The sequence below is a fragment of the Callithrix jacchus genome, chromosome 7 (assembly GCF_049354715.1).
Source record: "Callithrix jacchus isolate 240 chromosome 7, calJac240_pri, whole genome shotgun sequence".
Classification (NCBI taxonomy): Eukaryota; Metazoa; Chordata; class Mammalia; order Primates; family Cebidae; genus Callithrix; species Callithrix jacchus.
Window position 1 is genome coordinate 71,984,263 of NC_133508.1, and position 12,576 is coordinate 71,996,838.

Sequence of the window (12,576 nt, forward strand, 5' to 3'; positions counted from 1 at the left end):
GTAACATTGTTTTTAACAACAAATTGGAAACCACCCAAGTATTAATCAAGCTTTATGGATCAGTCAACTATAATATGTCCATATTGTGGAATACTATAAAATAGTTAAAAAGGAATGGCTTGCTTCTGTATTTATTGCCCTAGAAAATTCTTAGAGGCATGTATTTTAAAAAGTAACTTGCAGGGCCAGGTGTGGTGGCTCACACCTATATTCCTAGCACTTTGGGAGGCTGAGATGGCAGTCACTTGAGGCCAGGGATTCAAGACCATCCTGGGCAACATAGGGAGACACTGTCTTTACAAAAACTAAAAAATTAGCCAGGCATGGTGGTGTATGCCTCCATTCCCAGCTACTCAGAAGGCTGAAGCAGGACAATCCTTTGAGCCCAGGAGTTTAAGGCTGCAGTAAGCCATTGGCACTCCTGCCTAGGTGGCAGAGTGAGACCTTGCCTGAGGAAAAACAACAAAAAAAGTAACTTGCAGAATTATATATACAGTGTGATATTTATTTGTTTATGTTATGGGAAAATATGCATAACATAAAATTTACCATTTTAAAGTTTACAGTTCAGTAGGACTAATAGGTACATTCTTGATGTGCAGTCATCACCACTGTCTTGTTCGATAACTTTATGACTCCAAAGGGAAACCTCAAACCCATTTAGTAGTCACTCCGCATAACTCCCTCCACCCATCCTTGACAACTGTCAGTCTGCTTTCTGTCTCTCTGAACTTGCCTGTTCTGTATATTTCGTCTCAGTGGATTCATATACTGTATGACCCTTTGTATCTGGTTTCTTTCACTCAGCATTATGTTTTCAAGGTTTATCCATGTTGTAGCATGAATCAGTACAGCATTTCTTTTTATGGCTGAATATTCTATCATACGGATATCCCACATCTTGTTTATCCATTCATCCACTGATGGACATTTGAGGTTCCACCTTTTAGTGATTGCAAATAATACTGCTATGAAGATTCATGTATAGGTTTTCGTTTGAACACCTGTTTTCAATTCTTTTGCCATATATGCTTAGGAGTAGAATTGCTGAGTCTTGTAACTATGACTGAGTTGTTGAGGAACCCCCAAACTGTTTTCCAAAGTGGCAGCACCATTTTACATTTCCATCAGCAGTATATGAAGATTCTAGTATCTCCACATTCTTGCTAATATTTGTTAATTTCTGTGTGTTTTTTCATGGTGGTTTTTTTTTTTTTTAAACAACAACCATCCTGGTGGGTATGAAATGATACCTCACTGTGTTTTTAATTTGCATTTCTCTAATGACATTGGGTATCTTTTCATGTACTTTTTGACCACATGTATATCTTCTTTGAAGAAATGTCTATTTAAGTCCTGTCTTAGTCTGTTTGCATTGCCATGGGGGAATACCTGAGGCTGGGTGGTTTATAAAGACATTATTATGCAGAATCATGGCTCATGGTTCTGCAGGCTGTAGAAGAAACATGGCGCCAGCATCTGCTTCTGGTGAGGGCTTCAGGGAGCTTCCAGTCATGGCATCTATGATCACAGCAGAAGGTGAAGGAAGAGCGGGTGTCTCATGGCAAGAGGATGAGGATAACGTGACAGGCCCTTTTTAACAATCAGATCTCACAGTAACTAATAGAGGGAGAACTTCATTACTGGGAGGAGGGCATCAAGCCAGTCATGAGAGATCTGCCTCCATATCTCAAATACCTCCCACCAGGCCCCGTTTCCAACATTAGGGATCAAATCTCAACATGAGGTTTGGAAGGGACAAGTATATAAACTATGTCAAGTCCTTTGCCTGTTTTTTAAATTGAATTATCTTTTTGTCATTGAGATGTAGAAACTATATATATTCTAGATATTAAAGTTTTGTCAGATAATGTGATTTGCAAATATTTTCTCCCATTCACTGGATTTTCTTTTCACTTTCTTGGTGTAGTGTACTTTGAATCACAAATTCTTTTTATTTCAATGAAGTTCAGTTTCTTTTTTGTTCTTCCTTTTTTTTTCATTGCCTGTGCTTTTGATGTTATAGCAGGAATCCATTGCAATATTCAAGGACATGAAGATTTAACCCTCTTCTTTTCAGAGAGTTGTATGATTTTAGCTCTCATAATTAGGTTGTTGAACTATTTTGAGTTCATTTTTGTATCTGCTATGAGCTAAGGTCTACCTTCATTCTTTTATATATGGATATCCAGTTCTTTCAGCTCCATTTGTTGAAGAGACTGTTCTTTACCCATTGAATGGGCTTGATACCCTTGTAGAAAATCTTTTGACCAAATATAGATGGGTTTAATTTGGACTCCCAGTTCTAATCCATTTGTCTATAGATGGCTATTCTTAGGGCAGTACACAGTTTTGAAACTTATACTATAGCTTCGTAGTAAGTTTTGAAATCAGGTTCCTCAAAATTCTTTGGCTATTCAAGATCCCTTGAAATTCAGTATGAATTTTAGGATGAGTTTTTCCATTTCTGCAAAAAGCTGTTGGATTTTGATATGATTGCAGTTAATCTGTAAATTGATTTGGAGGATATTGCCATTTTAACAGTATTAAATCTTCTAATCTGTGAATACAGGATGTCTTTCCATTTATTTAGTTGTTCTTTAATTTTTGCTTTCAGCAGTTTTTTGTGGTTTTAAGTGTGTAAGTTTTAACATCATTTTAGTTACATTTCTTCTCAAATATTATTCTTGTTGGTGCTTTGGTAAATGGGACTTTTTAAATTTTCTGTTTGGATTGTTCATGCTAGCTTGAAATACAACTGATTCTTGTGTGTTGCTTGTATGCTGCAACTTGGCTAAATTCACTTATTAGCTCTAAGAATTCATTTTTCTGTGCATTCTCTAGGATTTTCTGTATGTAGGATTCTGTTACCTGCATCTAGAGATAGTTTTATTTCTTCCTTTCCTATCTGAATTTGTCTTGCCTGGCTGCTGTGGCTAGGACTTGCAGTACAGTGTTGAAGAAGAATGTCAAGGATAGGTATTCTTGTCTTGTTCCTGGTTAAGGGGGAAGAGTTTTTTTTTAAAAAACAACATGTATTTTATATGTACTGATCTATTGCTGTAACTGTACAAAACTCACCTCTGTATAAAGAAATTTTTTAAGGATTGGAAATATTTTTGCATATGAATAGTAGTTAACTTTGTGTGATGAGTTTTAATAGTCTACTTTTCCTGTATTTTGAACTTTTTCAATAATGAAGATATATTTTTAAGCTTGAAAGTGACTATATTAAAAGAAGAAAAAAAGAATTACTATTCAACAGCAAACTGTAATCTGGCAATAAGATCATAAATTGCCTTCGAGGAGGCCTCATAAAAATACCTATTGAAGTGGTAATTTTTATTAGCCAGAATAAATTTAAATGGAAATAATTATCTCCAAATCATACATAGATAGAAATGCAAGAAACCAAGATAGCCATGGAAATATAAATTAAAAACACTAAATCATAAAAACACCAAAAAATTATATCATGTAATTACATGCTGTCTTTTATTCTATTACCACTTATGGTATGTCCCTATTCCAATTGATTTTATTTGACCTGCACCATCAGTACTCTTTAAAAGAGACAGGGTCTTGCTGTGTTGCCCAGGCTGGAGTGCAGTGATATGATCATAGCTCATATCATAGCTGCAGTCTCAAACTCCTAGGCTCAAACGACCCTCCTGCCTCCAACTCCCAAGCAGTTAGGACTACAGGCATGCACCCCCACCCCTGGCTAATTGTTTTAAAATTTTTGTAGAGATGGGTCTCACTATGTTGCCCAGGCCAGTCTTGAGCTACTGACCTCAAGTGATCCTCTCACCTTGGCCTCCCAAAGCACTGGGATTACCATTCCTGGCTCAATACATTTTTAAACTGTAGCTATGTTCTATGTTTTTGTTCTATCCTATGATATGGTTGTTGGTGGTTATAATTAACATAGTTTAATGTCCTATAATTAGACTTGAACTTTTTCAACTTTTTTAATGGTTGTGGGCAGAGATGAGAGCTGTAGTTAGAAGGCTCTAAGTAAATAGTTTATGATTCCCCAGGTCAGCTGACATTAGCTAACTGTATTATTGCAAGAAATGAACTTGTATCTGGGTAAAAAACAAAAGAGCACATCTGCAGATACACATCATGAAATAGGAAAAACACGATTGGGACATGTAGACTGGAACCAGTTTTTAGTATGTCAGTTTTAGGAATTAAGTAAAGGGTTTTTTATAATACTTTGTACCATCCGTGTTTAAAAAAGGAAATAAAAAACTACCTTGCAAGGTCAGTGCCAAAGGCAATGTGTTAACACGAAAAGGACCATTAGCTTGAATTCTGGTGTTTTAACAGCTATCTCTAAAGTACTGAGAGGTTGAACATTGTTTATAATATTGTAAGGGCAAAAATTAAGGGTAAACTATATTTCTTACAATAATTTTTTAAGAACTCATATTTTCTTTTTATCGACATGTATATTTTCTTTTTTTTTCTTGTAGTACCTGTTTGAAAATGGTAGAATAGATAACATTTTTACTGAGCCCTATTCCAGATTTATGATTGAACTTACCAAACTCTTGAAAATATGGGAACCTACAATACTTCCTAATGGTAGGGTGATTTTTTTTTCATTGTTTTCATGATGTGCTTTCTTAAATTGCTTAAGTTTTATGGTTATCTTTTAAAAAATTATTTATTTTTATTTCTGTCCCGATTTATAGTATATTTTGGCTTCTGAGGAGAAGGTCTTTGGTTTATTGTTGATTGTTTTAGGAAAACTATAAATTTCATATAATACATGTATAGATACTAATTGCAGAAAATGTAAATGAATTTGAAGTTACATTTGACTTTTTAGAAACCATTTTTGATCTGGCAGCAGTGGTGTAGCTTTCACATATCATATCTGCTAACAGTGGACCTTTTTCAGTAGTTTGTATGTATACTGAACTGTATACATAAGAGAGTTAAGTCCTCGTCCTTGATTATCTTTGACCAAATGTCATTAGACAAATCTGTAATTCACTCCAGGTCTCAGGCTGAAGTGAAAGCAGAGGTTCGGTGTTATGCTCAGTAATGTGCGCACCTTTCTCTTGGGCTGCAGAGCACCTTTGAAGAATTCTGAGCAACAAGGTGGTTTGATGCATTTAGCATTCAGAGAGGGGACCAGGGACAAATATTTGCAATAATTCAGTCATGTTTATGGATAATCTACCAAGAGTATGCAGAAGCAGCAACAGAGGACTGAGGAGAGAATGGTAGGAAAGAACTATGTTTAAGGGGCATCATGAGGAGGGTGCAATTAAGGTCCACTTATTTTCATTCTTCCTTAAGACCTTTACTTTTCAAGAAAAATCCCAGGTAAGTCATCAGGAAGTGACCCCTCTTAATTAAAATTAAAAATTAAGGTGGGAACATTGGGAGGGAGGAAGTTGTCTGCCTTTTAATGATCTTGGCTAAATGAGACTGAACTACTTCACAGTAAGTTTAACGATCTCCAATAGGAGTTTGCAAACTGTGGACCATGGTCAAATATGGCCTGCTCCCTGTTTTGCAATCCATGAGCTAAAAATTGTTTTTACATTTTAAAATATTTGGGGGAATTTTTTAAAATAATTAATATTTTGTCATGTGAAAATTAGGTTGAATTCATGGCTGGGCGTGGTGGCTCACACCTGTAGTCCCAGGTATGACTTTGGGAGGCTGACGCAGGAGGATCACTTGAGCCCAAGGGTTCAGTTCAGCCTGGGCAACATGGTGAAACTCTGTCTCTACAAAAAACTACCTGGGCGTGGTGGTGGTGCTTGTAGTCTCAGCTGCTCAGGAAGCTGAGGTGGGAGAAGCACCTGAGCCCAAGGGGGTTGAGGCTGCAGTGAGCCCTGATTGTGCCACTGCCCTCCAGCCTGGGCGACAGAGTGAGAACCTGTCTCAAAAAAATAAATACAATTATATGAAATTCAAATTTGCCTATAAATAAATTTTACTGGCATAGAGCTCTACCTGTTTGTTTTATGTGTCCTCTATGGCTCCTTAGTTTCTATAGCAACAGCATTATTCAGAGCCTATATGGCCTACAGATTCCAAAATATTTATCTTCTGGCCCTTTTGACAGCTTAACAACCCCTAATCTAAAATATCAATAGATTAAAACTGTTTCAGGAGACTCTCATGATGTCTACTTGAGTGGAATCATCTGCCTTTTTCTTTGTGGTTCCTTTTCTAGTTTTCTGCATAAGGAAGAGGGGAAAGAGGAACAATCAGTCTTTCTCTTTATATCTCCCTGTCCTAGAATTTGAGAGATTACTTAGTCTTCTTTAGCAGGAGCTCAGTACTGTTTTTTGTATCCCTTCTTCTGTCTAGGTTACATGTTCTCTCGCATTGAAGAAGAGCACTTGTGGGAGTGCAAACAGCTGGGCGCTTACTCACCAATCGTCCTTTTAAACACCCTCCTTTTCTTCAATACCAAATACTTCCAACTAAAGAATGTTACTGAACACTTGAAGCTTTCCTTTGCCCATGTGATGAGACGGACCAGGACTCTGAAGTACAGCACCAAGATGACATATCTGAGGTTCTTCCCACCTCTACAGAAGCAGGAGTCAGAACCAGGTATGAGATGGTGTTTATCAGATTTCTCTTTGAAGTCTTAGTAGTGATAATAAAATAGAGAGTTACTGCAGAAAGGTAATTACAAATTCTAGAGGTGGAAAGAGTGTAGTTTTATTGTAACATTTGAGTATTTTTCTCTATTGTCAGAGAAAGGTGAAAGGCTGGCCTCAAAAGGAGAGGAATCACGTTTCAATATACTTTCATTGGCTTAAAAATTAGAAACTTTTATTTAATTGGGTAGAGCTCACGTAGCCTGCATTTTAAAACTAACTCAGGGAATTTAAATATACAACCAGGGTTGAGAATCACTGATTTACAAACAGCAGATGAATCAATCACTAGTTAAAAGAAACCTACATAATTTTTAGTCCATTGTTTTGAAATCTTTTTTTGACCAGAACCTCTAGGTTTATTGTCTTGCATTTCAAAAACAGCCTATTAAATAACAGTTTTTAATCTTTAAAAAATCTTGGTATTATAGCATTAGAAATTAAATTTATTATTTTTGAACAAAATCATAAGTCATGAACTTACCCAAATCAGTTTCTAAAAGTAGAACTATTTTTTTTAATGTGAGAATTTAAATCACTAAAATAAAATCTGTATTTGTGATGTTCAACCTTGTATAAACTTTTTTCTGAGTTGTTCCTTTACTAAGATTATCTTTTTCACCTAGCGTCTCATGTCCTGTTTCCTTAGTTTTATATATATATGTAACCCACTTTGTGCTCTCAATTGATTTTTTTCTTTTTTCTTTTTGGAGACAGAGTCTCACTCTGTCACCCAGTGCAGTGAGTGGCACAATCTCGGCTCACTGCAACCTTCACCTCCCAGGTTCAAGCGATTTTCCTGCTTCAGCCTCCTAAGTAGCTGGGACTACAGGCATGTGCTACCACGCCTGGCTAATTTTTGTACTTTTAGTAGAGACAGGGTTTCACCATGTTGGCCAGGCTGGTTTCTAACTCCTGACCTCAGGTGATCCTCCCCACTCAGCCTCTCAAAGTACTGGGATTACAGGCATGAGCCACCACACCTGGCCTCAATTGATATGAACTGGGGGAGGGAAAGGCAGGTGGATAATATTTCCCTCTTTGCTGATTAGGTGCTTGACAAGATTAGTAATGAATTCAGCTTGTTTTCTAAGTGACTAGCAAAGTCTTTTTATTTAGGTAGCTTCTAAATAGAAAACTGGGATGAATTTTGTTAAGGTAATAATGCAAGAAGCTGGGGAAAGTCCTATGCCAGTTGTTAAGAGCAGGTATAGGCTGAGTGCAGTGGCTCATACTTGTAATCCCAATATTTTGGGAGGTTCATGCGGAGAATCACTTGACCCCGGAGGTTTGAGGCTGTAGTGAACTGTGTTGACCCCGGAGGTTTGAGGCTGTAGTGAACTGTGATGGAGCCACTGCACTCTAGCCTGGGCAACAGAGCAAGACCCTGTCTCCCCTCAAAAAAGTCAGGTTCAGAATAGAGACATTCGCCAATGCCATATTTTTTGTCATGGTGCCCCCACTTTGGTGAGTAGCAGAACATAAAATTCATAGGATAGGGACATTGTCCTGACACCTCCATGGGCACTCAGTGTTTGTTGAATGAGTGTGAGTGAGTGAAGGGGAGGGAATGACAAAGTTTTGGCTGTGAAGCAAAGCTTATTGGTTTTTTGAGACTCAAAGAGTAGACTTCTCTACTATAATCCTCTGATGATTATTTCCTGTCTCAAGATAAACTGACTGTTGGCAAAAGGAAACGAAATGAAGATGATGAGGTTCCAGTGGGGGTGGAGATGGCAGAGAATACTGACAACCCACTCAGATGCCCAGTCCGACTTTATGAGTTTTACCTGTCAAAATGGTAATCTTTCTCTGAACTAAATATAGTGTACTCAGAAGGCAATTAACATATTTTGGATTTCAGATGCTTGAACATAGAAGAAAAGTAGCTGGCTTGTGACTTTAGACAAGGATTTACCATGATTTTTTTCCCCATTGTCATATCTGTGTGGATTTTGAACCAAAAAACAAATTACCTTGTCTTCATAATTATTTTATGAAAATTTCTTCAAAAGCAAGAATTGCTGCTATTGTTTGATCTTTACAGCTGTTGCACAACCTTTATGTGATATCTAATCTGCAGTTACTTTATTTGTATAGAAAAGAAATTTTACTTTGCCAAAGCTACAATAGAAAAACAATTTTTAAGGAATTGAAATTTTCAATAGTCCTTTTCTGTCAATCAATGAGAGCATGTAACGTTGCTCAGGTTGGCCTTGAACTCATGGCCTCGCCTCCTCAAGTGCCAGGACAACTGGCCGGAGCCACCGTGGCCCCCCAGTAGTCCTTTTCTTAGAGAAACTTTATGATTTTAGAGTTGTAAGATTTACACTGAAGTACTTTTTTCTGAAAAGAAATGTAATAGCTGCATTTGCCTATTGATAATGTGTATTAAGTGCCCTTGGGGTTCATTCCAGGATATTGGGCACTTCCGATATGTGGTTCTTAGCCATAGTGTCATATGTGAGTTCACTTTTTTGTTGCTCTTAATAATGTTTGAAGTACTAAAGTTTGTGATTTATGCTTTGTCTTATATTAACTTTATACTTACTTCCAATCCAATGTGATCTCAGTTTATTCCTGGGAGGAAATATTCCTGTAAACCTATTTATCCTTGTGGGTACACTGCTTTCCCCATTGTGAGTCACAGTGGAGAAAAGTTGAGAGCCATATTAAATTGGTGCAAAAGTAATTGCGGTTTTTGCCTCAATTTTTAATTTTTTTTTTTAAGGGCAAAAACCACAGTTTACTTAAGAATAGTACATATTTCCTATAGTCTGATTTGTAATTTTTTTTTTCTTTTTTCCCCCCCGTGGATAGTTCTGAAAGTGTGAAGCAGAGGAATGATGTGTTTTACCTTCAACCTGAGCGCTCCTGTGTCCCGAATAGCCCCATGTGGTACTCCACATTCCCGATAGACCCTGGAACCCTGGATACCATGTTAACACGTATTCTCATGGTGAGGGAGGTACATGAAGAACTTGCCAAAGCCAAATCTGAAGACTCTGATGTTGAATTATCAGATTAAAATGGAAGTGAGGTTCTTATTTTCATACATATTGGTATGCACCAAACTGTGAATGCATCCAGCTGTTGGAAAATGATGTGTAAGTCCAAGTCCTCTTGACTTGACTTAAGATCATGGAAAACAGATGACTTGTGAACCCCACAGTGTGGATGTGCAGATGGAAATTGAAGGAAAGAATATGAACTGAGAAATGTTCTTTGGCAGTGATATAGTTCTTAGACATCTTCAGAATGACTAATTTCTCCGAGTGGTGCATAATCTTATTTTGTTTGGGAGTAACAAATTGTGGAATATTTTTAAGGAAAACTGTTGTATAAAACTCTACCATAGTAACCTTAGACCTTAGAAAGGTAGCTTTGGAGTGAAACCTTGGCTGCAGTAGGCTACTTGGGCAAGCCCTCCGTAAAAGTCAGAGGAGAGATCAGTACAGAGCTAAGAGTGACATCAAATGAGTACTGTGGGACCTAGACTTAAAGACCCAATAAAAATACTCAACTTTTTAAAACAGATAGTGAAGTGGTCTTGATTGATTTTGATTTTCACTGCCAAGCCAATCGTGAAGGACAGAAGCTTTTGCCATGGGCCTCTCACATCAGGGAAAATGACCTTCACTGCCGTTAACAGTAATGTGTCCCTTTCATTTTCTGGGTCAAGTTTTCTCAGCGGTGGGTCTGGATGTGGGTAAACTAAGGTAAATGGATGATATTCCGCAAGCTAGTTACGCACACAGAAAATCTGTGGAGCCTGTCAGACCCCAAGTGTCTTGAAATGTTTGTAGAAACCCACTAAAATGCCCACTTCTCTGGGTGTGGGCTTATATTGCTGCTGTCTCACAGCCTGAGCTGTGGCACACAGAAATGGGGGTTCTCTTTTTATTTTCATTTTTTCCCCAATGGCAGCTTTTCTCCCATTGTTTTACCTTCCTGTTTCCCAAACAATTCCTCTTATTTTGTCTTTTGCACCAGTTTCTGGAGGCCCTTGTCATTTCAAAAAGAATAGTCTCTTTCCTTACTCTGGCAAACTTGTGAGTGATTCCACAAAGATACAGTATTACTTAGCTCTCTGAATTATGGTAGAAAAGGTCCTAGTAGGTTCCTATATAAAGCATTTGGAAGATGACCTTGTTGCCCTATGAAACGTGAAAATAGGGATTCTGGGGTCAGGATACAAAGACATTGTCTTGCATATTCATAAGCAGGTCTTCTGAGAGCATTATTCCAAACTCTAGCTGTTTTAGTAGTTCTGTGAGGATTGCAAGTCATAGGTGTGTGTGGCATATCAGTCCATCTCCCTCATCTCCATTCTCAGTTTCTTCCCCACAGAATTTTGAATCAAAGGTTTTATGATGTTTGCCAATTTAGCTAGGGTTAATTTGATGCTATGATAAAACAGAGATGTCAAAAGCCTCTTAGAAATTTTAATCTTGAGACTTTTCAGGTTATCTCATTTTTTAGGAGGGGGTGACAGGTGTATTTTTTTTTAACAAATGAAAGGCATATAAGTAAAATTTTAAAAGTAGGCCTTTTGACATTGTGTACTTGATGGTTCTGTCCCTCTGCCTGTAACAGATCTCATTTTTGTTACCAAGAACTGTATGAAAGAAGTAAATCTGCCCCGATTCTGTATGATTAATTCCATCTGTGTTTGTCATTTCTGACTGGAAAACTTCTTACTTCCATACCGTGTTTGATATGGAGGACATATAATTGGATTGTCTGATGAGTCTGCCAATAAACTGTCCAGAAACAGCAGGTGTAATAGTCCCCACTATACGAATTTTACGGTTTGTATAAACACTAACATTTTCCCCTTCTGTAGTTGTATGAAAAAAAAAATATTGTTAGCATAGTAGATAAATTGTTACCAAATACCAGAAAGAAAAAAATCTGTATCTTTTAACTGAGAACAACCAATACCCAGATAAATGACTGTATCAGGATTTCATTTGCATGTTAGTCCACAGAGTTGCCCAGAACCCTAAATTTATTCATAAGAGAAAATATTGATTAATTATTGGTCATTCCTCATAAGTGTAGCTGTTGATGTGTGCGTCTGATTATTGCTTTTTTAATTTCACGAAAATTGTGTAAAATTACATTTTTTTTCCCCAGGGGAGAAAAAAACATCAAACAAAAAACATCTAAATCATCCTTTCTGTTCTTTTTTGTTTTTTAACCACTTTTAGGTTTTCCCCTTGCAGAAACCACAGAAATATTCCCTTAGAATAAAATAGTATATTTGTATTTGATGGGTGAGTTCTTTTTCTTTATGTCTTGAAAGAATTTGAAATCTTTTTTTCTGATTGACCTTATTGGTATGACCGAACAGTTAGTAAAATTGCAAAGAGAGCAGTTTCCAAGAAAGCAATTTTTTTAAAACATAGTCCAGTAAACATATTCTTTCATTGCAAATTCTTTTGTTTCCTTTTTTTTTTCGTTAAAAGACTTGTTCCCATTTTTGGCTAATTTACTGACTATATTCAAAGTCCCAACAGGTAGAAATATCAGATATCATTTATACATACCATTTCAGGCAAACCTTTTTGAGATTTACAAAGCTTGCATCAGTTCAACTTTAATGAAATTGTAAGATTAGAATAAAGAATATGTTCATTCTTAGGTATAAAGACATGTTTAAAATGGGAATGTAAGACTAAATAGCATTTTCCTTCGACTTTAGAATTGTCTTGGTATTATGCAGCTGTTCTTTCAGATTCCATATTGGCTTTCTACCTACCTGCCTGTGGCATTCCTAAATTCATAAAACAAGTTTTCCCAAAAAATCTAATGTCAAGTGAATTTCTATCAGTGAATCTCTTTTCTTTAAATTCAGAATATAGTTTTCCATACGAATAAAAAGTTCTCCTAGGGTACTGAGTTGAAGTTTTAGGAAAGAAGCAATAATACC

At 36.8% G+C, this 12,576-nt stretch overlaps 1 protein-coding gene across 22 annotated transcripts in view; it reads left to right on the forward strand.

Annotated features, from left to right (window-relative positions):
• Positions 1-11,420, forward strand: part of ZMYM4 (zinc finger MYM-type containing 4) — a 154,835-nt gene extending 143,415 nt beyond the window's left edge. For all 22 annotated transcript variants that reach the window (XM_035250756.3, XM_078331189.1, XM_035250753.3 and 19 more), the window contains 4 exons: positions 4,482-4,593; positions 6,343-6,591; positions 8,313-8,442; positions 9,462-11,420. In XM_035250756.3, coding sequence (XP_035106647.2) covers positions 4,482-4,593; positions 6,343-6,591; positions 8,313-8,442; positions 9,462-9,669 — 699 coding nt within the window. In that variant the 3' untranslated portion in view covers positions 9,670-11,420. The remainder of the gene's footprint in view (positions 1-4,481; positions 4,594-6,342; positions 6,592-8,312; positions 8,443-9,461) is intronic.
• Positions 11,421-12,576: the final 1,156 nt, after the last annotated feature.